The sequence below is a fragment of the Prionailurus viverrinus genome, chromosome D4 (assembly GCF_022837055.1).
Source record: "Prionailurus viverrinus isolate Anna chromosome D4, UM_Priviv_1.0, whole genome shotgun sequence".
In the NCBI taxonomy this organism is placed as follows: Eukaryota; Metazoa; Chordata; class Mammalia; order Carnivora; family Felidae; genus Prionailurus; species Prionailurus viverrinus.
This window is the reverse complement of record NC_062573.1, coordinates 6,924,305-6,950,828: the sequence shown is the minus strand read 5'-3', so window position 1 is coordinate 6,950,828 and position 26,524 is coordinate 6,924,305. Positions and strand designations below refer to the sequence as shown.

The window sequence follows — 26,524 nt, the reverse complement described above, 5'->3', positions numbered from 1 at the left end:
CATCATAAATTGCTGTACGCTAGTTGTCATTAAATCGGAGTGGCACACAGGTGGCTCGTGGCCACACATAGCCCACAGGCAGGTTTCACTGGGTCTGAGAGGGTGCAAAGGTGTTTTGGTGTCTTTTTAAGAATGGGTTACCAATAAGTCATTCAACACCCATGGAACATTGTCCTGAGAAATCTGGATTTCTGGCTTTTCCCGAATGAACAGGTGTGGTGGCATTGGGCTTGTACTCCTGAAGGGCAGGGAACCGGCCACTGCAAATCACCCCAGACTCGTTTAGTCCCTGCAAGACCTTCAAGTTGGCTTAGCCTTCCTGAGCTCTTCCCAGTGACCCTGGGAGGTATGTGTCCGGGGGTGTGGGGGTATTGTTCCCTTTCTATAGACTGAGCCTGGGGCCCAAGGGGACCACTGGGCCCCTCCACAAAGGTGGTGTTGGTAAGGCCAAGCCTTGCACTTTGTCCTCACAGCCCACCTGGCATAGTTTTCACTCTGCCTCACTGCCCACCAGACATGTTTGAGCCCCGCTGGCCACCGTGGAAAGAAAGGAACCTTTCACGGGCCTAATGACTCAAAAATAACCAACAGTGAGCCTGGGGAACTGTTCCTGTCTCCCCTTCTCCCTTTCCACCCTTCCTGAGGCTGGAGGGGACATGGGAAACCTATTCATTTAAACTCAATTATTTTCTCGAAGACCGAACGGAACTGAATTGGGTCAACGGCTGTATTTGCTGTGCTCAGCTATTTCGCCCGCAACGCCATCACCCGCCGGGTGTGTTGCTGGGCTGTGTGCCGCCAGGCTCACCAATTATAACTCCGTGTCGGTGGCCACCCCCCAGCACGCGTGGCTCGGGAAGAGGAACACCCCATTCGCCCAACAGGCTGCCGGAGCAGGGGCTGGGGCGTGCGGGCACCACCTCCCGGGCCCAGGCTGCAGGCGCGGGGCGTGTAATGTCCAGCATCCAGCCGCAGTACAGGTGCTCCTGACAGCGGAGTGTCTACGGACAAGGAAACGAAGCCCCGCAGAAATTAGCTGCTTGTTGGAGAGGAGGGCCTTGGAGTCGGGTCTGCCGGGACCTGACTACCGGTGTGGTTTGGAGCGAGAGCTCGACTGCTGTGCACATCCGTCCCCTCATCCCTAGGTCAGCGCGGGTACCCGACACGCCTCCCGGGGCCGGGCTGTCGTACTGGGAATGTGACCTGGGACGTGGACAGTTAACCTGGCCACGCTCATTCCCTTGTGCCGTGTGCCGGGCACAGGGCTTGGTAGGAGACCCAAACCTCAGAAGGTGGATGGGCTGGGACACCCTCTCCATGAAGCCTTTCCTGATTCCCTGTGCCCGAACTGGAGGTGCTGTTCCCGCAGCCATTGTAGACAGGCCCCCTGTCGGGCCAGGGCCTGCATCCGATGCTCTCACAGCTGCCTCTGGGCCTGCAGGCTGAGTGTGCTTTCATTTGGCGCTGGTGGTGCTGGTGTCTGTCTCTGTCCCTCCTGTGCTGGACTGCCAGCTTCCTGGGGGCAGAGATGGCATGTCTTGTTCACTTGCTCATATACCGATGTCACACATGTTCTAGCTGTGTGATCTTGGACTGGCGGGCCTGTTTTCTCATCTGTAAAGTGGGACAGTGATGCCTCGCTTTGACACGTGTCCTGGGAGAGAGGCTAGGAGCGTCAGACTCTGGCAGCTCTGTACAAAGATACGTGTAATAGACTCTTGGAAAACATTGGGTGGAAATCAAAGCAGATGCTTCTGTGCACCCTCTTGGAGCCGGGAACATCTAAGACCGGCGCTCCGGGGAACCCTGGCATGGGCTATGGGTGCCATCTTGTTGCAGAAGTGCTGTCTTCTTACGTGGAGAATTGTGGGCAGGGCGTGGTCGGTCTACAGGCCTCTCCTTGTGTCCATCTTCTCTGTGGCAGAGGGCTGGGTCTTTCCCAAGTTCAGCCTGCTCTGGCCTCACAGGGCAGTACCTCTAGTTGCCCAGTGGCCGGGCTGGGATGAATTAGTACCTAGCCAGCCACCGCTGCCCCCCAGGAAGACACCCAGGTCACAGTGCCTAGTGTTGGAAACTGGGGGTGTTGCTGGTCCCAGGGGTACGTGGTAGGTGAGGGGACAGTTCAGGGAGGGTTTTAATTCCTTGACCTTTTAGGGATTTGGTGAAACTAGAGGGCCGGTCTGTGAACGTGGGCATTGGGACTGGTGTAGACGTGATGGGGTGATGGCCACGAGGGCAGGGCCCTGCTGTTGTGGGGTGGGGACAGGCCTTGGGGAGTGGGCAGTGAGTGACCTAGTCAGAGATGCGGAAGCTAGGCCCTGGTTGATGGAGCACTGTGAATGGAACGTGGGCCTTTGGGGGCAGGGCTTAGGGATGAGGGGACCTGGCCACCGGTCGACCCCAGAGTACTGCATGATAGGGGTCTAGCAACCAGTCTCATAAACTGTAGCCACCCCTCCCCCTTGCCCCTTGGTAGGTAGCATTCAGTCCCTGGAACCCCATGCTGAGTGTTGCCCAGCACTTGGCTCTGTGACAACCAAGAAAGAAATGCTGACTGTGTCTTATTGCAAGTTCGAGTAAATTTACTTTCTGTTTTCCCAAGGGGGCTTCACATGGGTGGGAATTAACTCCCCCACCCCAAATACTTTGATGGGAACATTGCATTTTTGAGTGAACATGTGTCAACATCACTGGGGAGGAAAAGTTTCCAGGATTCTCTGCCAGCTGAAGTCATCACCACAAGGCACCGGTCGGGGACTTGGCAGATGGGAGTAATGGGGGAGGAGGTGGCGAAGGTGGGGAGCCCGGCTGGCCTAATGGGAGGTGGAGAGGAGGGAGGGAGTGGCTGTGGGCTGACACTATACATTAACCTCCCCTCCCTGCCCCCCCTCCCCATGCAAAACCAGGTGAGTAGGGAGCACAGAGAGAGGGACCGAGAACCAAGGCTCTGGAATGGTGAGCGCTGGCATCTTAGACCAGAAAGACAGGGGGTAGGGGACCAGATTATTGAGCGGCCTGGAATCCCAGCTCCCACTACTAACAAGCTGTGTAACCTTGGACAGCTCTTCCAACCTGTCTGTGTTTCGGCCTCATTTTCGTAAAATGTCACTGTGGCTACCCACGGCTTATGGCTCTCTGGAGGATTAATCGAGATAATATATGTAAAAAGCCTAGCACTGGGCCTGGCACATAGCAGGTGCCAGGACACATTTGTTTGTCGGTGATGGTAAAACCACATAAGCATAGATGTGCTCACATAAATTAACAGCTGGTGTGCATTGCAGCTGCTATCCAGAGGCGGCCCTTAGTCTATTACCAAGTTTGTTTTTCACCTTCGGCAAAATAGGGCAGTTGTCTCTTCAGCAGCTCTTGACCATGAACAGCCAGTCCCTGGGGCCGACTCTCCTGCAGGGCATCCGTCTCCAGTCCCGTGCCCACCTTTGTCCCACAGACTCATCCTCAGGCAGTGGGTGACATCAGCACCCTCCTCTAGCTGAGCCAGTTCTGGGCCGGTCAGAAAGGGCCTCCATCATCTGTATGGGCTCTGGAGAGAAGAGAGCAGTGGCCACAAGAAAGGTCCTCCCTCCTGGGTTGTGAACACGTCTCTCCCGAAGGGGATGTATAAGCATTGTGTGGAAGTGTTCCTTGACAATCTTGGGGCTGGCTCTTGCACACCGGGAAAGGGGAGACTCCTTGAGGGAGGAGGGTTCCAGAGTTCTCCAGAGAGCCTAGCCCAGTTGGTGAGACATCTTTAGCTCTAAAAGGTGATGCCAAATCTGGGCTCTGAGCTTTCGGGAGAAGACTGGCCTGCAGGGTGTACATGTTCATCACCCATTTATTTGAGTCCCAGGACTTGGAAAACCAGAGCTGAATGGACCCCAAGGAGGGGGCCTGCCAGGGCACACAGCAGGACCCAGTGGAGCACGGGCAGGAGACAGGTCAGGAATTCCGGAAGAGGGAGGGGGAGATTTTGTACTTCCTGTGCCTGGGGACCCTGGGAAAGGCTTTCCAGAGGTGGGGGCAATTAAGCTAGGTCTGGAAAGTTGAATGAGAATGGGAAGTAGGGGCTGGAGGGGAGGAGAGCCCCGGGAGCCAAGGTGGAGCTTGGAGGAAGGGCAGGGCATGCCTGGGGCCGAGCAGAAAAGGCCAGCCCGAGGCTGGCTGCTAGTATGAAGGGGAGGTGCAGTGCAATGGGTAGGTAGGACCTAATGATTAGGAAGGCCTGGCTCACTGGAGGTGCTAGAACCGGGAGGGTCTGGATCCAGGCAGCCTCTGAAATCCCCCAAGTCACTGTGTGCTCTGTGCATTTACGTATCATTCAAGTTGACTCTGAAAGGAGCTTCCAAGAGGTTGTGCAGCCCTCTGAGCTGAGGCTAGAAAGGTATGGAGGAAGAAGCTTTATCAAAGCGGCTGGTGAGTGTGGGAGCCTGATGGGATTCTGACCGCAAATACAGGCTTGTTTCCTTTTTTTTTTTTTTTAATTGAAGTATAGTTGGCATATAATATTATATTGGTTTCAGGTGTACGACATTGTGATTTGACAATTATATATGTTATGAAAAGGCTATATTTCTTTCTGGCTTTTGACCCCCTTCTGTGACGGCTGTTGTACTGAGAAGCCCCTGTCGTAGGGGCCTATTTTGTCATAACAAAATATTAGAAGTAGGTGGAGCAACCGGTAGGATGGCTTCCTGCCTGGGGGAAATCTGGGAAGGCCTCCGTGAGGAAGAGGTGTTGGAATTGGAGATGGAGTCAGAGGACAGGATGGGTAACAGGTTGTCTGGGGCGAGGCACATCTACTTTCAGATGAAGCTGGGTCAACTTGTGCAAGTGGCCGAGTTGCTCTGGACTTGACTGCTTCATCGGTAAAGTGGTCACATCATTGGCCTTGCCTGTTTGAGCCAGATTGAGTTCAAGCAGGAGGTCTGTTGAGGGCCTGCACCCTAGAGGAGATGCTTGGGAGATGTTCTCTGTCCCTCCTTCCCGTAGCCTTGGCTGCTCTGGGAGCCAAAGGGGCTTCTTCTGCCCGAATATGGCCTCTCTTGTGACTACAGCCTCACCTCTCTCCTATTTTGAAATTTTCACGAAGACTTTGGATAGACTCAGACGAAAGCTGTGAGCTTAAGGAAGGGCCCCTTGGCCTAGGAGCCCCCTGGGCTCTGTGGGTACCTGCAGGCCTCATTGGCTCACCTGTGGCCAGAATCCCCTGCGGGAGCTGAGCCCAAGTGAGGACAGCCCAAGTGAGGACACAGCAGGGCACAGAGTGAGTTACAGACTTCCCAGTTTGGGGCTTCCCACTGCTGTGGTGCCACAGTCAGACCTCTTCAGCAGCCTTTGGTGCCCCAGTCCTGGCCCAAGTCCTGCCTGCGTGCACACAGGTGCTGGGCAGTCTGGCCCCTGATAGGAGTTCAGTTGTTTGCGGAGGGACTGGAGCAGGCCGAAACCACCGTGGACTCAATTGGGGCCGGTGGTGCCTCTGGATATAGAAGCCATGGAGTAGGCAGGACCCCAGGCTGGGGCTTTCTTCCCCCACCAGCCTCTCTTTCCATATTTACATGGAGGGATTGGGTACCATTATCTCATTGTATCAGGAAGCCAGGCTGCAGCACCCCCTGCCCCGTGGAGGCTTGGGGGGGGGGGCTGGAAGAGGAGGTGTTTCCTGTGTGTGGGAGAGGCTCAATATGTGGCCTTCTCAAGTGGAATGGAAAAGGGGGTGACTCCAGGCAAAAATGTTGGGTTGACTGGGGATGCCCTTCCCAGGGGGATTTGCGTTTCAGTGAGGGCTATGTGAGGGTGGCTTGAGGATGAATCTTCAGGCCAGCAGGTGGGGTGGCACTTGGGCCCACGGGTCTGACCGGGGCTGTCTGCCCCCACAGTCTTCCCAAACCTGGGCAACTGACCTTGTTCACGGAGTGTCTCCTCCCTCCAGGCAGTTAATCCTACACCTGCCCTTCTGGTCCCACTCAGGATATGGGTGCTTTCCTACAGGAGAGGAACCTGGGGGGAGAGGAACTTGAACCAAGGAGGGAGTTCAAGCAAGGCCTGCTTCCTCTCGGCCCTTCTGCTCGGGTGATTTGGGTAGGCAAATCCCTTGCCTTGCCTGCACCTCCGCCTTTGTTCACACTTTAAAAATGTTTCAATGGAAGTGCGTGGTGGGAGGGGGTGGGGGGGGGGCCCGGGCTGCCGCTCGGAGCCGAGGAACCTGGGTGCGGCCTCCGCGGTGGCGGTGGGGGGGGGGGGGGGGGGGGGCGGCTGGAACGCAGCGGAAGGTGGCTGCAGCCTGGGGCAGCTGGCCGCTCGACCGGCCCCTGACGCTGGGCCTGGGAGGGGCGGGGCCTGGGAGGGGCGGGGCGTGCGGCTCCCAGTGGGCGGGCTCCCGGGCCGGCCGCTTCCGGCCTGGGGAGTGGGGCGTGGCGCCGCCCGTTGGAATGCGCCGGGAGCCGCTGGTGGGTCGGCGCTTGGCGCGCCCCCCAAGTTACCCCACAAGGCTTGCAAAGCTGTGGCTGGCCTGCTGCAGAAAGATACTGAAAGATATTCATTCAGCACACACTGATCCGAGGTGTTCCGGGCTTACCAGGGTGAACAGGTCCCTGTTCTCACAGACCTGACATTCTTAACGGTGGAAGAAAGAGGGGGGCCAAACATGATGATTTCAGATCAAGAAAAACGAAGCTGGGTGGTAACTTGGGGGTGGGGGTGGAAGTTACTCCTTTAGCTGGAGGGGCCAGGGATGGCCTCTCCTAGGATACTTGATAGGAGACTTGATATGAGACCGGAATGAGGCGAAACCAGCCTTGCCCAGAGCCAGAGGTGCTCCGAGGGAATAGCAAGTGCAAAGGCCCAGAGGCGGGACTGGGGCAGGATAGTGTGTTGGGCGGAGTCAGCACTGTATGGGAGGAGCCTGCAAGGGACCTTTCTGGATGAGGCTCCTCCAGCTTCCTGGACCCGGAGCTTGATGCCAGGTCTGCACTCTGCCCAGGTGCTCCGGAAGACTTGCCTGTGGCTGGAAGCAACTGTTGGTTTTCTGGAGTCTTTCTAGATTTCTTGTACCTGGAGGTTGTGCCATGTGGTTACATGTATGGAAGACTGTAATTTTCCACTTGGTCTCTGGAGAACCCGGAAATCTCTAGATGTTGTCACCGTTGTTTTTTTTTTTTTTTTAAGTAATTTTTGAAATTTCAACTTGGAAGACAGATTCAGCATGTGCTTTGCGGGAAGGGGAAGCACGCCTGAACACACCTCTTAGATGCTGGCCTGAGCTGAGAGGTCCCCTGATCCGGCTGGGAGAGGCACCCGGCTGCACACTGTTTTCGGGAATGGGCCTCTGTGGCCTCGGACTCCTTGGTGACAACCTTGGCAGGATTCTGGGCCGGGCCAGAGCACCTGCTCTGTGGAGACCCGGCCATCCTCGAAAACCAGATCTGGCTCCCAGGCCCCTAGTGTCCAGACCGGGGTCATTTGAGAGGCCTGCGCTTCCACTGCTAAGGTCTGTGGTGGGCTCAGTGGGAGGAAGGGGGCACAGGAAACTTCCTCCCTGGTGGGTGGGTGTGGATCTGGCTGGAGGGTGTGGGGCTGTTGCTCCAAAGAGGCCCAGCTCTGGGACCCCATCTGCCCTCAGGCCAGGCTCTCCTGGGTGCTCTGAGGAAGTCTACTGTAACAGCTAGCCCAGGCCCCTTCTCGTGCTGGTCCTTGGGGACTGAATGGGAGAACCTCTCGGGGCTTGGGAAGAGTGAAGGTGCTGCCGGGGTTGCTAGGCTGGCTGCTCTCTCCTGGGAATCAGGCCCTCTTCTGAGGGAACTTCAAGTCTTTGTGGCAGGGTAGCGAGAGGCCCAGGAACATGGGACCAAGGAGGCCAAAACAGTCTAGGCTGTGGGGTGTCTGGAAGGTGATCCGGGCCTAGGGACCTGGCAGGGTTGGTGAGGTGGGCTTTGACCCCAAGCTGCCCAGTGAGGAGCCAACGAGGACCCTCGGGCTTCTGTTCTCTTAGCCTGGGGCTCCTCGCACAGGTGAGGAAGAGGGCACAGCACTGCCTCTTAGAGACAGATTTAATAATCCTAGCCTGTCTCTCTGGCAGTTAGTATTGCAGGAGAGAAGCTTTACTCCTAAAACTTTTATTGATCCAGACACTAATAAAAAGTAAAGGGTTTTTTTTGGAGCAGGGCTTTTTTTCTTTTTTCCTAATAGCGCAAAGAACATCAGAGCCCTAAAACACAAATCTGTTTTCCTTCCTCTCTCTAGATTTGGAAGGGTGGGGGTTTGGCCTTGTTCAGATTTCCTCTTCAAGAAGCCTTCCCTGACTGCGCAGACCTGTAATCATCCCTCTGTTTTCCAGCAGTTAACCAAAGCTGCCATTTGTGCATGCTGTCTGTCCCCCAGAAGGGCTGGGGTGGGGGGGAGGGGGGCGGGGAAGGTGGGGGGAGTTGTAGAAGCCTGAGACCCCCTCGGGCAGTGAGAGGCATCTGCCCTAGGAGACAGTAAAGGCTTGCTTGACTTCTTGGTCTTTCTGGATTTGGTTCTTTTGCTGCCTTGTTCTTCATTTCATACATTCTTCCTGAGCTCTCACACCAGGAGAGGGAGGGGCTCTCCAGAGTCTCCCTTAGGATGCAGAAATTCAAGACCCCGCCCGTGGCTGTGCTGGAGATACAGACAATCATAAATAAGTGGAGAAACAATGTAATTCCAGATTGGGTGAAGTTGCCCTACTGAAATGTAAGTCAGGGATTTTTGTCTGCTTTGTTCAGCACCTGGATTCCCAGTGCCTAAAATAGTGCCTGGCACATAGTTTGCGCTAAATAAATATTTGCTGGCTGAATGAGCAGAATGCTATGAAGGAAACAAGTGTTTCAGTGGGGAGTGATGGGGGTGGGGCAGGACCTGTGATAGACGGGCTCATTGGGAATAACTGAGTTCCAGGAGCAGCCTTTCCCAGACAGGGGAGGAACAAGACCTCCCACCAAGGGAGCAGCAAGTACAAAGTCCCCAAGGCGGGAAAGCAGAGGCTGAAAGGGAGGGGGGCGGGGGTTGGGTTTGATGGATGAGGTCAGAGTAGGCACCTGCCTTCCTCCACCTGGGGAAGAGTGTGGATTTATTCTGAGTGCTGGAGGGAGGGCTGGAAGGGTTTCTAGCCCAGGCGTTAAATAATCCGATTTGTGGTTTGCGTTTCTAAATCATCCGTCTGTCTCCCTGGTAGGGAGCAGGGGCCGGGGTTGGGGGGGAGGGAGGGGCAGTGAGGCTCCTGGCTGGGGCAGGCAAGGGAGACTTTAGAGGTGGTAGCAATAGGATTTGCTGATGGATTGGATCCTGAAGGCCAGGGAAAGGGAGGGCTTCTGGCTTTTGAGGCTCCTGAGACTCCACTTGGGACATTTCAGGCTGGAGCTTCTATGAGGCATCCAAGAGGAGATGTCAGCCCAGCGTGCAGATGTGTGAGTCTGGAGCTCAAAGGATGGGAGGGCTGGGGATAGGATCTTAGAGGGGCCTTTGAGCACACTAGAGTAGGTGAAAGCAAAGGAGATGAAACCACCAAAGCAAAGTGTCCTGCTAAAGGAGAGTGCCCCCTTGGAGAGCCTGAGCAATTCCAACCCCTGGAGGAAAGGGCATGAGGTGGCAGGAAGGGAGTTGGGAGAACCTCAGTGTGGCAGGGAGCTCTGGTGACCTGGGTTTCAGGGAGGGTGTGGGCTGTCCTCTGTCAGCAAGGAGAGGATGGAAACCGTGCTTGGCCTTGGCCCCATGAAGGCCCTCGGGACCATGGGGAGAACCACTGGGATAGGACAGGTGTGTTAGGAAAGGGCAGGAAGAACCGCCCAGTCCCTGGGAAGCAGGGGAGGATCAGGTGGTGGCTCAGACGTTCCTTCTTTGTTGGGTTTACCAGTGGCTGGTGCTCCCATCGAATCCTATAAGCAGAATCCTTGGAGGCTGATGCAGAGGGCTGGAGGGGCCCCCTGAAATGCTCTTTAGCGGTGCTCTGGGCTTTTCCTTCTCCCTCTCTCTGCAGGGCTCCCTAACTGCCTTGTAGTGGCTCATTTTTTCCTAGCCTGTGGGACCGCCTGTCCCTTTTCTTCCCCCTCTCCCTATTCGGTCTGTCTCTGGGTCCAAGGCCCCTAGAGAAGAACATTGTAGAGCTAGGTTTACTTAGAGGGTCTTTTCACTTTTCCCAGAGCACAGCTAGGGTTCATTTATACTGATAGCTTTGCTCTGGAAGGCTCCTTTGTGGTTTGGCTTCCAGAGAAGTTTGAGATCTTTTTCAGGGCATTTTGGTAGCCAAGACCTTGACCTCCCCCAAGGTTTGGCTGGCTGTGCGGGGAGTTTAGAAAGTGTTTGGCTTGGGGGAGGGACCCTAGGGTTGGGGACAACCTAAGTTCTAATGGTCCTCAGGTGGGTTCTCAGTATATGTTGAATGAATCAATGACACTCAGATATTTGTGTCCTTGGGCTGCTGGGTTGTTTTGTTAAATGCTTCCTCTGCATCTGGTTAATCAGTGTTACATCTGCTACCTGCAGGGGATAGAGTATTTCCTTGTTTTACACCCGGAGAAACTGAGGCCCAGAAAAGTGAAAGGTCTTGTCCAGAGGTTATAGTTGCTAAGTAACACCACCAGAATTGCATCCCAGGCCTGCAACACTCCGCCTCCCCCCCCACCCTGACGCCCGGCAGTGAGACCATCCTTACTGACTAACCCTGTGGGTGAGGAGGTGATGGTGGGGTGTAGGGCACCGGGTCTCTCACTGGCCCTTACAAATAGTGGTCATATGCTCTGCCAAGGCTATAGGACATTCCTCCTGACCACCTGTTTCCTCTGGTACTCCATATCCTCCCATCTTTTAGCACAGGCAGGCCTTGAAACTGGTCAAGCCTTGGGGGCTCTTGGAGCCAAGGGAGCCCCCAGCTTCTTGGAGGCTGTTTGTGTAGCAGGTGTGGGGTGGCTTGTGTGGCTGTTGCCGAACTCCCCACAGGAAAGCAAGCTTGGCTGCCTGACATCCCATGGGAGACACCTGAGATGGAGCCTACCCCCTCAGTGGGGAGTGTGGGGAGACCGAGACCTAGAGAAGGCAGGGGTGGGCCTGGGTTCTCCCTGGAAGGATGAGGAGGAGGCCTTATGCTCCCTCCCAATAGGCCAGGTGGCTTTTCTCTGTTGCTTCCCTCCTCCTACCCAGCAGACCCCAGTTAGCCTGGGAGCAGTGCAGCACAGAGGCAGGCTATTTACAGGTTTCTAAGGATTTGGGCCACAGCCCACCCTTTCCCAGTCTCCATGGCTTTCTGGCCTGGATGCTTCTGGGGGAGGGCAGGCATCTGGGAAGTTCTACAGGGTGGTCTTGCATAGTAGTCACTGAGGATTCCAGTTGGACCTCCGCCCCACCTTTTTAATAGGAGGAAACTGAGGACTGGAGAAAGAAGTGACTTGCCCAGGGTCACTACCCAGGAAGCCTTTTCCCACTTTGTGCCTCCTAGCAGATCCTGGGGCAGCCTCCTTCAACCTAGCTAATCCGGCTGCTCTTTCTTAAGTGCTCACTTTGAGCCGGGCCTTGTTCTGTAATTCATCAATTTCTCATAGCAACCCTGTTGTGAGGTTAAGTGCCCATTTTACAGAGGGGAAACAGGTGACTTGTCGACAGACACCCAGGTTGTAAGTGACACGGCCCAGATTTGAACTGTCTGGCTTCAGAGCCCGTGTTCTTAAACCAGCAGCCTACCCAGCTTCAAACTTGATTGATTACCAGACTTCCCAGAAACAGAAACAGAAAGGTAATCTTTGAAGGAGCTGGCCCTTTCAGAGTTAGGCCTGAGGACGCGGCCTGGCCTTGGCCTTTCTGATTGATAGAGGATGGCTGAACAGCACCTACAGTGTGCCCAGCCACTCCAGGTGCCAGGAAATGGCCCACCTTTCTTAGAGGGCTGGTTGGGCCAGGTACCAAGGCCCAGGCAGTGAGGTCTCTCCTTTCTTCCCCCCTGCCCACTTCTGTTCTAACAGCTGGGCAGGCCCTGCCCACCCTTGGATCCTAGGGGCCTTAAGAGAGCCCCAAGTCCTGCAGCCCTACCTCCATTCTCATGGACAGTGGAAGGGCCTTAGCCAGCTTGCCTGAGCCCTGCGCTCGGAAGGACGGCTCTCCTCACTTGTCCCCACCTCTGGCCATACAGCCTTTCGGGAAAGGAATGAGGGCCTGAGTGTCAGGTGCCCGTTCCTGCAGGGCTGTGGACCTGCCTCTTTCCTCTCCTTGACCTCCTCCTCTCTCCTTTTTCTGTATTTCACCCTTACCCAGCGTTTGTCTATCTCCGGCCGTGTTGTGTCCAGGCATGATTTCCAGTCTTTTCATCTGTAAGAAGGGAAACAATACAGCTGGCTTCACAGGGTTCTGAGGCCCAGACAGAAAGCCCAGTGGTTGGGCAGCTGCAACAAGTGAGTCCCCATGTAACCCCTACATTTTACCCACGAAGGAAAGATGCTAGTGGGTATGGAACAGGTGGGACCTAAGGGCCGGGGTGGGGAAAGCAGGCCTCCCTCCGGAGGGGCCAGGTGGGAGCTGGAAGCCTGGCTTTGCCTGGGCTCACCGGCTTTGCTGCAGCTTCCTCGATGGGGTCCAGGGAATGCTTGTCTGTGGAGTGGCTGTGTGGAATCCTGGGACAGTGCTATGAGGTGTGAAGCACCGTGTCTGGCGCATAGTGAGTGCCTAAGAATTGTGGCTGCGGTGTCTGCTCTTAATTCTGCAGATGCAACCGCGTTTTGGGGTTTTGGGGATTTTTCAGGTGAAATTTGGATTTTTAGTATTGTGCATTTTGTCTAGATCTTCCTGAGAAGCCCAAGGCCTCCATTCTGGTCATGACTTTGGGGGAGTTTTTTTGGTTTTTGCGGTCTTGGTTTCCTGTACCGAAAAAGGGTCCTGTGCCTTTAAGTCCCCAGCAGCCCCGAGTGGGACACTGGCCCTTTAAAAGCACATTACAGAGAGTTGGAACTTAGCCTTTGTTTAACTAGCAGTGATTAGTCCCAGCGGACAGAGCTGGAGTGGTATGTCTAGGACCAGAGCGCCGTTGGACTGGCTGGGCCCGGTGGGGGACGGCGGGCAGACCGGTGGCTGGCGTGGCCCTCGGTTTCCCCCGGCTTGGCGATCCTGGTGATCCTGGTGATCCTGGTGGCTGTGCTGAGGGATGGTGAGTGGCCTGATTGTCCTGATCGGCCTGAGCGGAGGTTGGAATGCGGGAAGCTGCCAGCCCCAGGGCCCCTAACCAGTGTCCCGGGCCCAGGGAGACCCACGTGAGATGGGTGGGAGGGAGCAGGCTGAGCAGAGAGGGGTTGTCACAGGTAGCGATCTTGGGGACTCTGTTGTTCTCCAGTGATGGTGTCTCTGTAGACATGTGCCGCCCGCCCAGAATGTGGAAAACAGATTAGCCCCGCCAAAAAGCGAAAAACTGAGAAGTGTTGCTGCCAGTTTTATTTTTTAAAGAGAGGAAATCCAGTGTCCGGTGCTTCTTCCCACAGTCAAATCTCGGGCCTAACCTCTTTGAGAACCGGGAAATGCTAGGAATGGCCGAAAAGTTTTCTGAGCGGAGGATCTTGGCCTTTGCTCTGAGTCGCCCCACCCTGGGCCCGGCTGGGTGGGGCCGGGCTGGGGTTGGGGGGCCATGTCATCTCCACCCTAGCCCCCCAACCCCGGAGCCGGGCTCCTCCGCCCCCCGCCCCCTGCCTGTGTCTGCTCCCTGATCCGTGGGCCTGCAGGCTGGGGGCGGTGGAAGACCTGGAAGGCTGTTCTGGGCCTGGGGTGTGTTCAGCTCCGGCTTCCATATCTGAAACAGCGGTTGGGAGCCAGGGTACTGTGAGGTGGCAGTCTTTCCTGGGGAAGTACCTCTGTCTCCAGAGGAGGCAGGGATTCAGCTTGTTATGAACTGTCTGGTGGAGGGATCGCGAGGGATAAAGGAGCCAGTGCTGTGAAGTGCTAAGCACTGTCCCTGGCTTGTTACAAGTCTCCGAGTCCCTTCGTCCCAGCCACCTTTGCTGTCACGACCGGGAGGCCGGTGGTGGATCGGACTCCTTCCAACAAGGTGTCCTTCTCACCATTTGCCAGATGGAGGAAACGATCTACCCAGGGTCGCACGGGAGGTGACAAAGGCAGGGCTCAGTGTATAGTTCTGGTGACCCAGGGTTTCTGTAAGTTCCTTGAAAGTTGCTGCATGTGCTCATATGATTTCTGTAGTTTTGGTGAAAGCCTGAGGTTTTGACAAGCAGTGAAGGTAGTTTGGAGCTAGAGCCCAAATTGCCAGGCCTCCAGCCCTGCCCTGGTGGCTGTGAACTGTGACCTGGGGCAAGCTGCTGGACCCCTCCGAGCCTCCACTTCCCAGTGTGTGAGGGGGTGGGTGGTGTGCATGAGGCAAAACCCTGGAGGGAGTTGTCAGTTTTGCGGGGGCATGTGTCGTGGAGGTGGTGGTCTTTGAGCCAGGATTGATGGGTAAAGAGAACTTGGCTGCTGGGAGCATTCCAAGCATCAGTGGGCAGCCCAGTGCTGCTGGGTTGAGAGGTACCTGGGAAGCTGTATTTAAAAGCGTACGACTGGGGCGCCTGGGTGGCACAGTCGGTTAAACGTCCGACTTCAGCCAGGTCACGATCTCGCGGTCCGGGAGTTCGAGCCCCGCGTCGGGCTCTGGGCTGATGGCTCAGAGCCTGGAGCCTGTTTCCGATTCTGTGTCTCCCTCTCTCTCTGCCCCTCCCCCGTTCATGCTCTGTCTCTCTCTGTCCCAAAAATAAATAAACGTTGAAAAAAAATAAATAAATAAAAGCGTACGACAGAGGTGCCTGGGTGGCTCCGTTGGTTAGGTGTCCGACTCTTGATCTCAGCTCAGGTCTTGACCTCAGGGCTGTGAATTCAAGCCGTGCGTTGGGCTCCACGTTGGGTGGAAGCCTACGTGAAAAAATAAAGTATATGGCGTTACTGGTTGGAATCCTGTGCGCCAAGTGGCAAGTGACATATTGGGCTAGTTTATCCTAGAGTCAGCAAGTGTGGGTGGGAAAAGATGGTGGGATCTCAGCGTCTGGCATGTTGTCTGGCCTTGGAAGCCCTGCAAAGTCTTGAGGTGGCCACGCTTGCGTGAGCATCAGAAGCCCACATTTGGGAGACCCTTTGGCTGCCTCCTGCCCTTCCCAGGTGTGGGGTGTCTCAGGTGAGGCAGGCATTGTAGCGCCACAGGTGGCTCTGATGCGTGGTCGCTAGGAGCAGGAGGAACTCAGCAGCTACACCCCAGTCTTTGACATCTTGAGTTCCTGCCTTTGTTGGTGGCCTGAGAGCCTGTGGCTGGCAGCCGCCCTCTCCTGCTGTCTTGCTGCTGCTGAATGATCCTGGCTGTTTCCTGCCAGTTACAGTCTGGGAAGCAGAGCTCTGGTGTCCCACCCGCTGGGACACCCAGATAGTGGCCTTTGGGAGGAAGAGGGAGCCGCGGTCCCAAGGTCCCCGGGCTCAGTGTTGGCATACTGGAGGCACTCAGTAGCTATATACTGGGGCGCTGGATTAACTCAAACCAGCAGTGGGGGCATAAGCAGGGGCAGGAAGGGGCAGAGTGCCCAGGGAAGGGTAGAACCAGGGCTGGTCATAGGGCTCACTGCATGTCAGAGGTGGTGTCATCCCCATTTTACAGATGAAAAAACGGAGACCTAAGTCACGGAGCTTTGTAAGGAAGGAGACCTCACTACATTAGACTGGTCATCAACCAGCATGGGGCCAGGAGCTGGAGCTGTGGTGACAAATGGCTGGTCCTAGGTTGAGGCAGGAAACTTGGTGCCTAGGAATGGGGGAAGGACAGTCCCCACATCGCCTTGTCACCCTAACCTGAACAACCTGCACAGAACAGAAGGCCACGTGGCATGGCGCGCTTGGGTAGTGGGGGGAGGGGATGAGAGGGGAGAAGATGCTGCCTGTGCCCCGCCCCCAGCCCCCTCCCTCACATTCCTTGGCGGGGCCAGCTGAACCTAGGAGGGCTTCCTGAAGGCAGAGAGCTGAGAGGAATTAGATAAGCCAGAGGGGAAGTGGCTTCCGTGGGATGGAAGTCCTTGGTTTTCAGCTCATTTGTTTTTAATTTCATCATCTTTACCCGCTTGGGTCATGAGTCCCCAAGGCCGGAGGCAGCTGTTGGAGGTATTTATGGTTGCTGCTTGGGGCGGGGGGCGGGGGGGGGCGTTGTTGGGGAACCAGTCAGAAACCAGTCCCATACTCAGTTGTGTGATCTGCGGGACCAAGGGGGTGGATGGGTGTGTTCACGTGTGTGAGAAGGAGACAGGCACAGACTCAGCTCACGGGGAGGGAACACCTCTGCCAGGGCCTTGAACCAATTCTCAAGAGTCGTCTAAGTGGAGAAGGTGGGAAGGGCATTCGAGCACAGGGCCAACCTGTGTGCCGTGGGGTACAGTCCGGGTCCTCTGGGGCCTGCCATGTCAGCGCCTGAGGCCCGGGTCAGAGCTTTGGGTGCTGTGCTCCTGGGGCTGGGAGTGGGGGCTTTACTGGGGGAGGATGAGGGAGGCCGAGGGTTTGAGGGTGTCACCCTGGATCTTTCTGAGCTCCCTGGCTAGGCTCTAGGCTGTTTCTCCTGGGGACCAGGAGCAGGAACAGGAGGGGCGCTTGGGCCTCAACTCACTTTCGATTGGCCCAGATCTCATCCTATTCAATGAATGTTGCTCAGATTCTCTTCTTTTAAAATTCAGGGCACTTCGCTGTTCTACTGAGGTTTATGAATGTTTAAAAACTGCTTTGCGGTCCCCAAAGTAATTTGACAAGTCTGACAGCTATTGATTAAAAACCCAAAATTATTCAGGCTGCAGGATGACTTGGGGGATTAGATGGAAAGTTTTTTGTTTCTTCTCACTCTGCATGCCCCTTGCCCCCCCAGCCCCCCCCCCCCCAAAAGAAAGTAAGATGTGCGGAGGTAAATGTGTTCCCGAATGCTTTTTGAAAACTCCGTTAGGGCTGCAGAACCACACCGGAAATGGCGGGGGGGGTGGGGGGTGGCCAGGACACTGAGGGGACTAGAACCAGTACTCTTCACGTCCCTGGTCTCTTCCCAAGCACCGTGACCCCAAGTCACCTGCAGGCAGCAGTGAGGTATCACTCTGAAGGTACTGTGGCTGTGGTAGCAGTGGGAGGAGTTGTAGTATTTAGTATCCGGTCCCTTATGTTCTTGGAGAGTTGACGTGTTGGGGCTTTTGTGGCGCTCTTGGAAGCAGGTGAGGAACTGTAGCCTAGAGAGGAGGGAGCTTGTTCAGAGCTGTGCAGCAAGTCTGTGGGTTTAAGGGAAAGGGGGGCCCAAGGTCACAGGCAGGTTAAGGGCGGACAGGAGCCCAGGCCCCCCAGGCCAGGTTCCCCGCCCTCCTGTCTCCCTCTCAGTGAGGGCCTGGCCCAGCATCACGTAGGTACCAGGACTGTCCAGCTGAGGGCGATGTGGCCGTTAGGATCCCAGCTCTCACTTCTGGACCCTGTGACCCGCCCAAGCCACTCCACATCCCTAGCCTGTTGCCTCTGGTGTCTTAAAGCTTCCTTCATCAAGTCCTTGGATTTACCGGGGTATGCATGGGAAAGGTCACTCCATGAGCTGGGGCTCTGTGGACCTATTTGAGTGCCGGCTCCCCCCGTCTGCTTTTTGTGCGGGGCCATGTTGGGAGAAGGCCATCGTCTTGGCAGGAATACTTGTCACACAGCTGGGCACATAGTAGGTGCTTAAGTGGTTGTTAAGTGCACGTGGCCACAGTGTCGATCATTAAATTGGCATCTCTGGGGCACTTCCTGGGAGCCAGGCCTCGGACTGCACCGTAGCCATAGCATGTGATGAGCCGTCCGATCCTCCTGTCCTGGTAGTCAGGGTGTGGACCCTCCTTTGCCAGCTCAGCCCTGCAGTATGAGGGGAGGCACAGGCTGCAGGGGTAGGGTGAAGGCTGGAGACCAGGCACCGGCCAGCCCAGGGCTCAGTGTAGCCCTCAGATAGGGTCACACCAGATCTAGTGACTGCTAGGACTACCCCCCCCCCCCCCCCCCCCCCCCAGCCCTTGCCTTGGACTGACAGAATGCTGGGCTGAGAGGGGCCGTGCCTCCAGGCTCTGTCATCCCAGGAAGGCTTCCCAGGCAGGGCAGGCAGCCTGCCTGCCTGCCTTTTAAGGACAGGCTCTGTCTCCCCTGGGCCATGGGAGCCACCAGGCAGCTGCATTCTTCTCCCCTCCCCTGGGGCCCCAGCTGGGCCTGAGTGAGCACTGGCCTTCTCAGCAGTGAGTTCCCAGGCCGGAGGGGCAAGGCTGGGCCTGGGGAGAGAGAGCTCTGCTGGATGTTCCCGGTGGGGTGCGGCCCTGTTTGTGTCCCAGGACGCGGTGTCCTCCCCCTGACTGCGCTCCAGCACCGGCTCCTTCCGCTGTGGGCAGAGGCTTCCAGCACAGCTCCCTGGACCTCCTGGCATGTTCTGACATGACTCCAGAGTCCACAGGTCCTGCCAGCCCTCAGGTGGGCACCTCCTCCATTGAGACCAACCTTGGCCAGGACTTTTACCCCCTCCAGGCCTGGTTGTGGCCGTGGGCAGTGGCAGGGGACCACACAAGCATGAGTGGGACATTGGGTCGGGGAACGCTATGCTCAGGAGTCACGGGCAAAGGGGCTAAAGTGGCCCCCTCGACAGGGTATACTGACCACCCTTTCCTTTCTTTCAGGAAATTAAGAGCTTTTTTTTTTTTTTTTTTTTTTGAGGCATCCCAGAGCATTTGGGGAGATGTAATTTGTCCCCATTTTGCAGATGGGGAAGACTTGAGGCATGGAGAAAGCGAGGGACTTGAGTGGTCAGAGGAAAGGAACAGAGAATGATCTGAGGGGTCCTTATTACCCCAAATGTCAGCAGCATCACCCACCCCGGAAGCATTGGCCTTGCTCACAGCTGCCCCCCTGTTCCTACTGAGGCAAGTGTGTAGAGCAGACGGAAGGACTGGAACTGTCATGAGCGGCTGGCATTTATTTACCCCTGCTTTCTGGAGCCTCTCCCCTGCACTATCTTTTTTTTAAGGTTTATTTTTGAGAGAGAGAGAGAGACAGACAGACAGACAGAGTGAGTGGGGGATGGGCAGAGAGAGAGGGAGACACAGAATCCCAAGCAGGCTGGCTCCAGGCTCTGAGCTGTCAGCACAGGGCCCAGTGTGGGGCTCGAACCCATGAACCGCAAGATCATGACCTGAACCGAAGTCGGACACTTAACCCATTGAGCCCCCCGGGCGCCCCTCCCCTGCACTCCTACTTGATCCTTACAACAGTCCTGTAAGGAATGTGTGTTACTCTCCCCACTTACAGATGGGGAAACCGAGGCCTGGAGAGTTGAATGACTTACAAATGATCAAGGCTGAGTGGTTTTTGAGGAATGGCTGGGCACTGGTGACACCAGGCCCTCCTGCCCGCCTCCCTGTTCCCAGCTGTGGGTGGGGAGGGTATGCGTGTGTCTGCCCCTGGGGCTTACTCCACTGCCTACCTGTGCACCTGGCCTGTTACCCAGCAGCCCTCTAGCAGCGCAGGCGTTCCCTCCGCAGCATGTCTAAAGGGGCTCCCAGCTCCTGCTTGCACACTCCCACAGACAGGGTGCTCACTCCTCCAAAACCAAGCCAGCTTGACCCATTTGGGGTCAGCTGTGCCTGAGCTATGATTGGCTTCTCCTGGGCCCGGCTTTGCCCTCTGGTGGGGGCATGCAGGGCAGCTCTCTCTGCCCTTTTGAGATTTGGAAGGAGATTCTGAGCCTCTCATTTTCCAGGCTATACAACGTCTCAGTTCCCCACGCACCCCCCCGGTTCCCCCTCCCCCCACCCCACAGTAGCTGAGAACGTCCTCCCTGTGTCAGATAGGGCTTTTTAATTATCGCAAGTTTTTGTTTGTGGGTCTCCTCCCTTCTTGAAATAATGGGGAATTTGCTAAACTTCTGTGTCAGTAACCTTTGAAGAGAAAAAAAGGCTGGAGTTGAAAAACAGCTCGTGGGCTGGCTGGAAGGCTATCAGATAAGGCAGTGGCCCAGGAGCTGGGACAATGTCCTCTTGTTCCTGCTCCCCAGCCCTCACAATGAGCTGCTGTGGGGCCTGGCTGTATCCCCAACAGTGGCTCCCTCGCCCGTTTCCTGGGCAGGGGCTGCCCCACCCTCGCCATAGCCCCCCTGGCTCTTCCTCCTGGACCTGGAATGAGTGGGTCATGGTGAGCAGGTCCGCTGCCCGTGGCCCTTGGCTGCTCGGCAGCCTGGGGGTGACGGAGAAGGGATGGGGGCACCGATGGAGCCAGCCTTAGACTCTGCCGGACGGGGCTCGAGTCTCACTTGGCTCACTCGAGTCTCACTCACCCTGTCTTTCTGGGGTGCGGTACCTCAGTCCTGGTGGTTGTCCTGACAGCTAGGTGAGGAGACAGGTGGGCAAGTGGTGTGGCACGGGGCTCGGGGCTCAGCCACGTGGCCTGGGTGTGAGCCCTTGTCTGCCCGGGGAGACCGGAGCGGCACGGTGATGGTGGCCGCATTCGGGCTGGGCTTTGACAGCCGAGAAACAAGGATTTCGGCAGGCAGAGGGGCGCAGGGAGAGGCGGTAAGGGCTTCTGGAAACTGTACTGGCGAAGGCCCTGAGGGGGAAGGGGTTCAGGGCAGGGCAGGGACCAGCTGGGGAGGAGAGTCTAGGTCACTTGTCTGGGTGTGGTGTGAGGGGCGTCTCAGCGAGGGCTGAACACCAGCTTGGAGCACTGTGGTTTGACTCTCTTTGGGCTGTGAGGGCACGGCAGAGGGGCCTGTCCGGCGGAAAGCTGCCGCTGTGGTCTAGGTGGAGGCGGCCAGTGGGGAGGCCCTCCCGCACTGCCCCCCGGGCCCTGGCCGAGATAGCTCTCTGGAGCAGAGGAGTCCAGGGCAGGTCTCCCTACCCTGTGTCCTTGGCTGTCTCATCGATGGTCTGGGAACCATGGCACCATCCCCTTGCCAGGAAGTATGAGGATTCCATGCGATGGAGGTAAAGGCCCGAGCAACTGGCCTTGGTTGGGGAGGGGATCCAGGGCTTCTAATCCCCTGGCTCTGTTTAGAGTCTAGAGAATCAGTTGTGTCTAGGACTCAGGGATGTCTCGGAGGGATGGGACAGTGGGGAGGGGGGTGCAGCCATGGAGGGTACAGTGACCCCTGGTCTTGGGAGACGTGGAGGGAGCCCCCCATACCTGGACAAAGCCAGAGCAGGGGCATTTCTCAGAGGTACTGGGTGAGCAGGCAGCTGCCCTGATGACCAAAGCTGGGTTCATCTTTGTCACCGGGGAGGATTGTCCTCATCCCAGCTGACTCCTCCTCCTTCCCGGAGCTTAGCTGACCTTGGCTGCTGGGATACTGGGACTTTGGTCTGGGAACTCGAGGGCCCTGAGCCTTGGTGCTGAGCCAGACCCCGCCCTATCTACTAGGAGCCCCCTGCCAGGCAGAAAGAGGGTCACAAGAGACCTTCCCAGCATAGCCTGATGACTTTCAGGCTCTGGGACCACGTACAAGGTTGCTGTCTCTGAGGAGTCCGGAAAGGCTTCACAGAGGAGGGTGCACTGATGCCGAGAGTTGAAGGTCGGCTAGGATGAGGGGACAGCATATGCCTGGAGGCCTGCCTGTGGGAGTCGAGAAGAGCAGCCCAGGGTGAGGTGGAACAGGCAGGTGGGCCCTGGCTAGCGGGGCTGGCATTAAATCCCATGCAGTCCTGACCAGAAACCCGTCTTCTGGACTCCAAGGCCCAAGAGATGGCTGTCCCTGAAAAATCCTCTTTACATCACCTTTTAAGTGCATGTTCATTACTATTGATTTCTGTTTGAAATAACACCCTCCTCTTCCGGATAAAGAAGTGGCCCCAGGGGGGTGAGGTGTGGAGAGGGGCTGCCCTCTCGAGCAGGCTCGTTTCTCCCCTGTAAAAGTAGGGGTGAACTCAGTATCTGTCTCTCGGCCTTGTGAGGATTCATCAAAGGGATATGTGTGACGTTTCCTGTGGGCACAGCCCAGGGGTGCCAGCTCTGCCCTGGTGAGGAGGGCCGGGTGCATGGAGCCCAGTGTAGACATGTGGTGTGCCCGGCAGGGTTGTTGTGAGAATGAGCTCGCTCCTGGGCTGCAGACGTGGGAAGGCCTTTGGCCCTGCTTGGTGTGGTGGTTCTGGTCTCCAGGGACCACAGGAGGTCACAGATCTGGGCACAGGAGGAGGCCATGCAGTGGGAGTGACAGGAAGGGACCTGATGCAGGGGTTGGGGGACACACAGACCCTGTGTACAATGGCATCAGGCCCCAGACCCCCCACACCACATGAGGCAGCTGTGGGCAGGGCTCCCAGAGCAACCAGGGCCCCATTCTAGCAGGGGCTTTGGACACATCAGGTAACTGCTGCTTCCTGAACCCCTTACCTTTCTGGGAAATGAGTAGATGAATATTCCTGGTAAAAAGGATGCCAAAGTGAGCAGCTGAGCGCCCTGTGCAGAGTGAAAAAGCAAGTGCCTGTGGGTGGAGCCCTTCTCTCCTGGGAGTAGAGTGGAAGCGAGGCAGCGGCCAGCACCTGATCACCTCCTTTTCCTGAGCTTCCTGGGTAGGGAGTCCGTGCCTACTTGCTGCCCCCTTAGGGCCTGGGAAGTCTGCGGTGCCCTCCACCCTCCCTCCTTGCCTTATTGAACCTTTTGCCCAGCCTGGGAAGGCAGAGGCTGTAGGTAAGCAAGATGCTGGCCTACCAGTGCTGACACGAGGCAAAAGAATGGTGTGGTAAAGGCCTGCTTTGAGTAATTGATGGGGTGGGCTGGTGTGGGGGTATTTGGGGGTCCTGTGGGCCTGGGTCAAGGCTGGTTTCCTGGAGGAGGTCGTTCTTAGGCCGTTTGGTGATCCTCTTGGGTTGAGGAAGTGACCAAGTGACCACTCTCCCTTCCCGAAACCTGGTCATCTTATAGCTACCACCAGGGGCACACTCACCTCTGCCAGGACATTTTACCCACCAGGGTCACAAAAGAACAACTCCCTCTGGACCTCATGTGCTCCTTTCTCTCTCGCCAGGAGCCTTGTGGGGAAGAGAGGAGGAACGGGCGGACTCCAGGCCGAGCGGGAAGGATACGTGTCTGCATGGGAATCAGGGAGCACAGGCCCACTGGCCCTGCCCCCATCCCACAGGCCAGCAGTTAGAGCTTGGCCCTCTAGACGGTGCAGAAATAGCCTGCCAGACCTTGGAGTAGCTGCCCCCACTCCCCCTCCCAGTGAACTCGGGTGCAAGGGGTTCGGCCTCTGTTCTGGGTCCCCCAGCCTGGAGAAGCCCACAGGAGGTTGGGAGGGTCACAGCTGCCCAGCTACAGTCAGGATGCCTTTACTGTGAGTTTCCCCATAGCCCTCTGTTCAGCCAGGAACCTTCCCAGGGAGGCCTGGGCCCGCTGGGGTGTGATTATGGAACCGGGTGGTAGGGAAGAAAGAGGAGGGCTGTGCAGCCGTGGGCTCCAGGATCTGGCTGCTTGGGGTCTGGGCTGGGCCTGCTGGACTCCTGGGCTGTAGACCCAGGGCCGCTTTGGCTCTCCCTGGGCAGAGCCAGTCTACTGAACCATACCTCCCTTTCCTCTCCCCAGCCACCTTGTTCAGGCGAGAGGGGGCCCTAGCCCCCTAGGACACCAGCTCCTCCCTCTGTACATCCTGGGTCCCTACTCTGCCTTCCCAGCATCCTTACCCGGCAGGGATTTCCAGGCTGGGCCGGAAAACAGCCCGGTCCCAGCCTGCCAGCTGGGTTTTAAGCCCTGGACAGCAAGCCTAGGGTGCTGTGGTTCCCGGCCCTTCCTAGGCAGGGTGGCTTTTCCAGCACCTGGGGCAGGGCATCTCTTGCACTGGGGTATGAAGCCCTATCCTAGGAGGGAGGCCTGGAGTTTGCCTTGCGTGGGGGGCGGCCCGAGGTAGAATCTTGCAGCTGAGGGGACTACAAGCCCACCCCTCGCCTAGGTCAGTGCTATGACGGAGGTAATAGGCCACTGGAGCAGGGCCTGGGGAGCTCTGTTAGCACCCAGAACTGAGTGGGGTGGTGTCCACAGTGCAGGTTTGTGAGGGCTGCCTCCAGAGAGAGAGAGCTGGAGGAGCAGAGGCGGTGTCGCTGGCGTGCCGAAAGTCTCGGGCCTCACCGAGTTCCACACGTGAGTGAGGGTTTGGCTGGGCTCTAACCTGACCTCAGCCTGCCTCACAGCTTCCCTCTGGTCCGGCCACTCCCCTCAAGCTCTCAGGAGTCCTACCTGAATGTGTCAGTTCAGCTTGAGGGACCTGAGCCTTGCCCTGTGCCAGCTTCATTCTAGGCATGGGGGGGGGAGGGGGCGGGGGCGGGGCTGACTGGGCCTCTTGGGTCAGGCTGTGGGGTCCCTGTTCTGGCTCTGACTCCTCTGCAGTGCCTAGCACAGAACTCCCATCTTAGAGAGGTCTGTTGCCATGGGCACCTCGAGTCTGGGGTGTGGACGGTGGCCTCTCGCAGCCTGTGGGGGCCTCTGGGCAGGATCCGTCCAGCTCATCTCTGAATTCCTGAGCCCCCACATAGCGGGCTTACCCCAGTGGCTTACCTCCAGTGGTCACGGAGATACGGGCTACCGGTTTGTGCTCCGCAGGAAGTGTTTGGTGATTCTACCGGGCCTTCCTGTCCTGAGGTAGGGTCTTTGGTGAGACAGGGAGAGAATGATGGCTTGAGCTTTGAGCCATTGGAGGCCAGGAGCTGAGAGGCAGAGGGTGCTGGGGGAAGGAGGTCTGGGTGGGCCAAGCCCCCCAGGGGTTTGTGCTGTGGACAGGGGTAGGGGCAAGACCTGCCCGGCTTCCATGCCAGGAAGGGCTTAGCAGGCCTGCTGGTCCTAAGGCCACAGCTGTGGGAGGGGGCTTTGGTGGGACACTGCCGTGTGCCGTTGGCTCTGGAAGGGACATTCGCCTCTCGGAAGGACTCTACCAAGCCCTGGTGCGGGTGCCATCTGAGGTACCTTCCATGTGATGTACTGAGGGAACTGAGGCTCAGAGAGGGGAACAGCAAGTGAGCAGTGGGCCCAGGTCCATGGCCGGGTCTGTCAGAGTCCGTCCTAGTCTGGGCTCCTTCTGGGCACCAGATGATGTCAACTATCTCTGCTCTTTGTGCCTGTGTCGAGCCCACTGAGCCTGGCCTGGGCCCCCAAGCTCCGGGACATGGACCCTATCTGAGTCTCAGTGTCTCAGGTACTGTGCGGAGACTGTGGTATTCTTTCCCGTTTGAGCCCCGGGTCCTCCTCTGTAAGGTGGGAGCAGCGGATGTCCCCGTGGCTCTCCTGCCCTGAGTGGGACTGGTGGGGGGAGTGGGATGATGTGTGAGAAAGAGCTTTGTTGACCGTGACTTTCTAGACAAATGGGTGACTACTTTGGTCTTGGAGGGAGACCAGGGCCGAGGAGAGGAGGTAGAGAAGGTTGCGTGGGTGTCCCGTGGGTCTCCAAGGCCAGGACCCTACCCCAGCACTCAGTGCTGACATTCGGCTCCTGAGTGGTGGCCTGATCCTCCAGCATCTGCTCCCTTAGGCTGAGCCACTCTCCTGGAGTCCCGCCGTGGGCAAGAGGGCCTGGCGGGTCTCTGTGACTCCAGCGCTGTGGTGCCCCCTTCCCGGGAGGAGTGACTGCCTCCAGCTGGGAGGTCTGGGCAGGCCCCCCTGGGAAGGGGGAAGGGAGGGGAGCAGCAGGCTGGGCCTGACACAAGAACCGCCCACCCCCAGGTCCCATCTGATGCCCAGGCTGAAGGAGTCTCGCTCCCACGAGTCCCTGCTCAGCCCCAGCAGCGCGGTAGAGGCGCTGGACCTCAGCATGGAGGAGGAGGTGGTCATCAAGCCGGTGCACAGCAGCATCCTGGGCCAGGACTACTGCTTCGAGGTGGGTCCCACTGCAGGAGCAAGGTGGGGCGCTGGTGTCGCTCTGTGGCCTCGGTGAAGGCCAGGCTCTTTGGGGCCAGGCTGGAATCTGCCCAGCGCTTTTGGCTCCTAAGAGACCGGGTGGAGCTGGGAAACGGGGGGCTCTGTTCCCGCTCCGTGGGCTCTTTGTACGCGGCCCGGCACTGTCTCCCATGTGCAAGGGCATGAGGCCCCAGTGGGTGAAGGGAGTGAAGGCCTGTATAGAATTGCTTAAGCCCCCAGAGCCTGCTCACTCCTCCTTAGAAACCCCTCAAATGCAATGTGGGGTAGGAGAGAGTACCCCTTTTTTGGGCTTGTCTCCCCTTCTGCATAATGAGAGCCAGAACTTTTCCTGCCCTAGCTTTCTGTGACCCAAGTTTGAGAGCAGGGGGACAGCCACCCAACCTGTGCAGGGCCCCCTCACCGTAGATGGGGAATCTGAGGCCCAGAGTGGGCAGGACGATGTCAGCAGCCACACAAAAGCCTGAGGCCAAACCAAGACCATGGTAGCTAATGTTGCAGGTGTTCCTGGGAGTTCCTAATTGCTTCTCCAGTTATTCATATTCTCTTCCCACCTCTGTTTCTGGGAAGCTTCCCACCCCCAACTGTCTTGCATAATTAGGGGAGCTCTCTGATAGAGGAATGAATTCGCCTGGTGATGGAAATCAGCTACTCAGGGACA

The 26,524-nt window shown here is 57.2% G+C and overlaps 1 protein-coding gene across 11 annotated transcripts in view; it reads left to right on the top strand.

Annotated features, from left to right (window-relative positions):
- DAB2IP (DAB2 interacting protein) overlaps positions 1-26,524 on the top strand; it is a 188,604-nt gene that overhangs the window by 135,093 nt on the left and 26,987 nt on the right. For 8 of the 11 annotated variants that reach the window (XM_047829648.1, XM_047829645.1, XM_047829650.1 and 5 more), the window contains one exon: positions 25,672-25,825. In XM_047829648.1, coding sequence (XP_047685604.1) covers positions 25,672-25,825 — 154 coding nt within the window. Of the gene's footprint in view, positions 1-6,681; positions 7,487-12,941; positions 13,142-20,046; positions 20,362-25,671; positions 25,826-26,524 lie in introns of those variants that run through there. The other 3 variants (XM_047829652.1, XM_047829653.1, XM_047829655.1) reach the window with 3 other exon arrangements.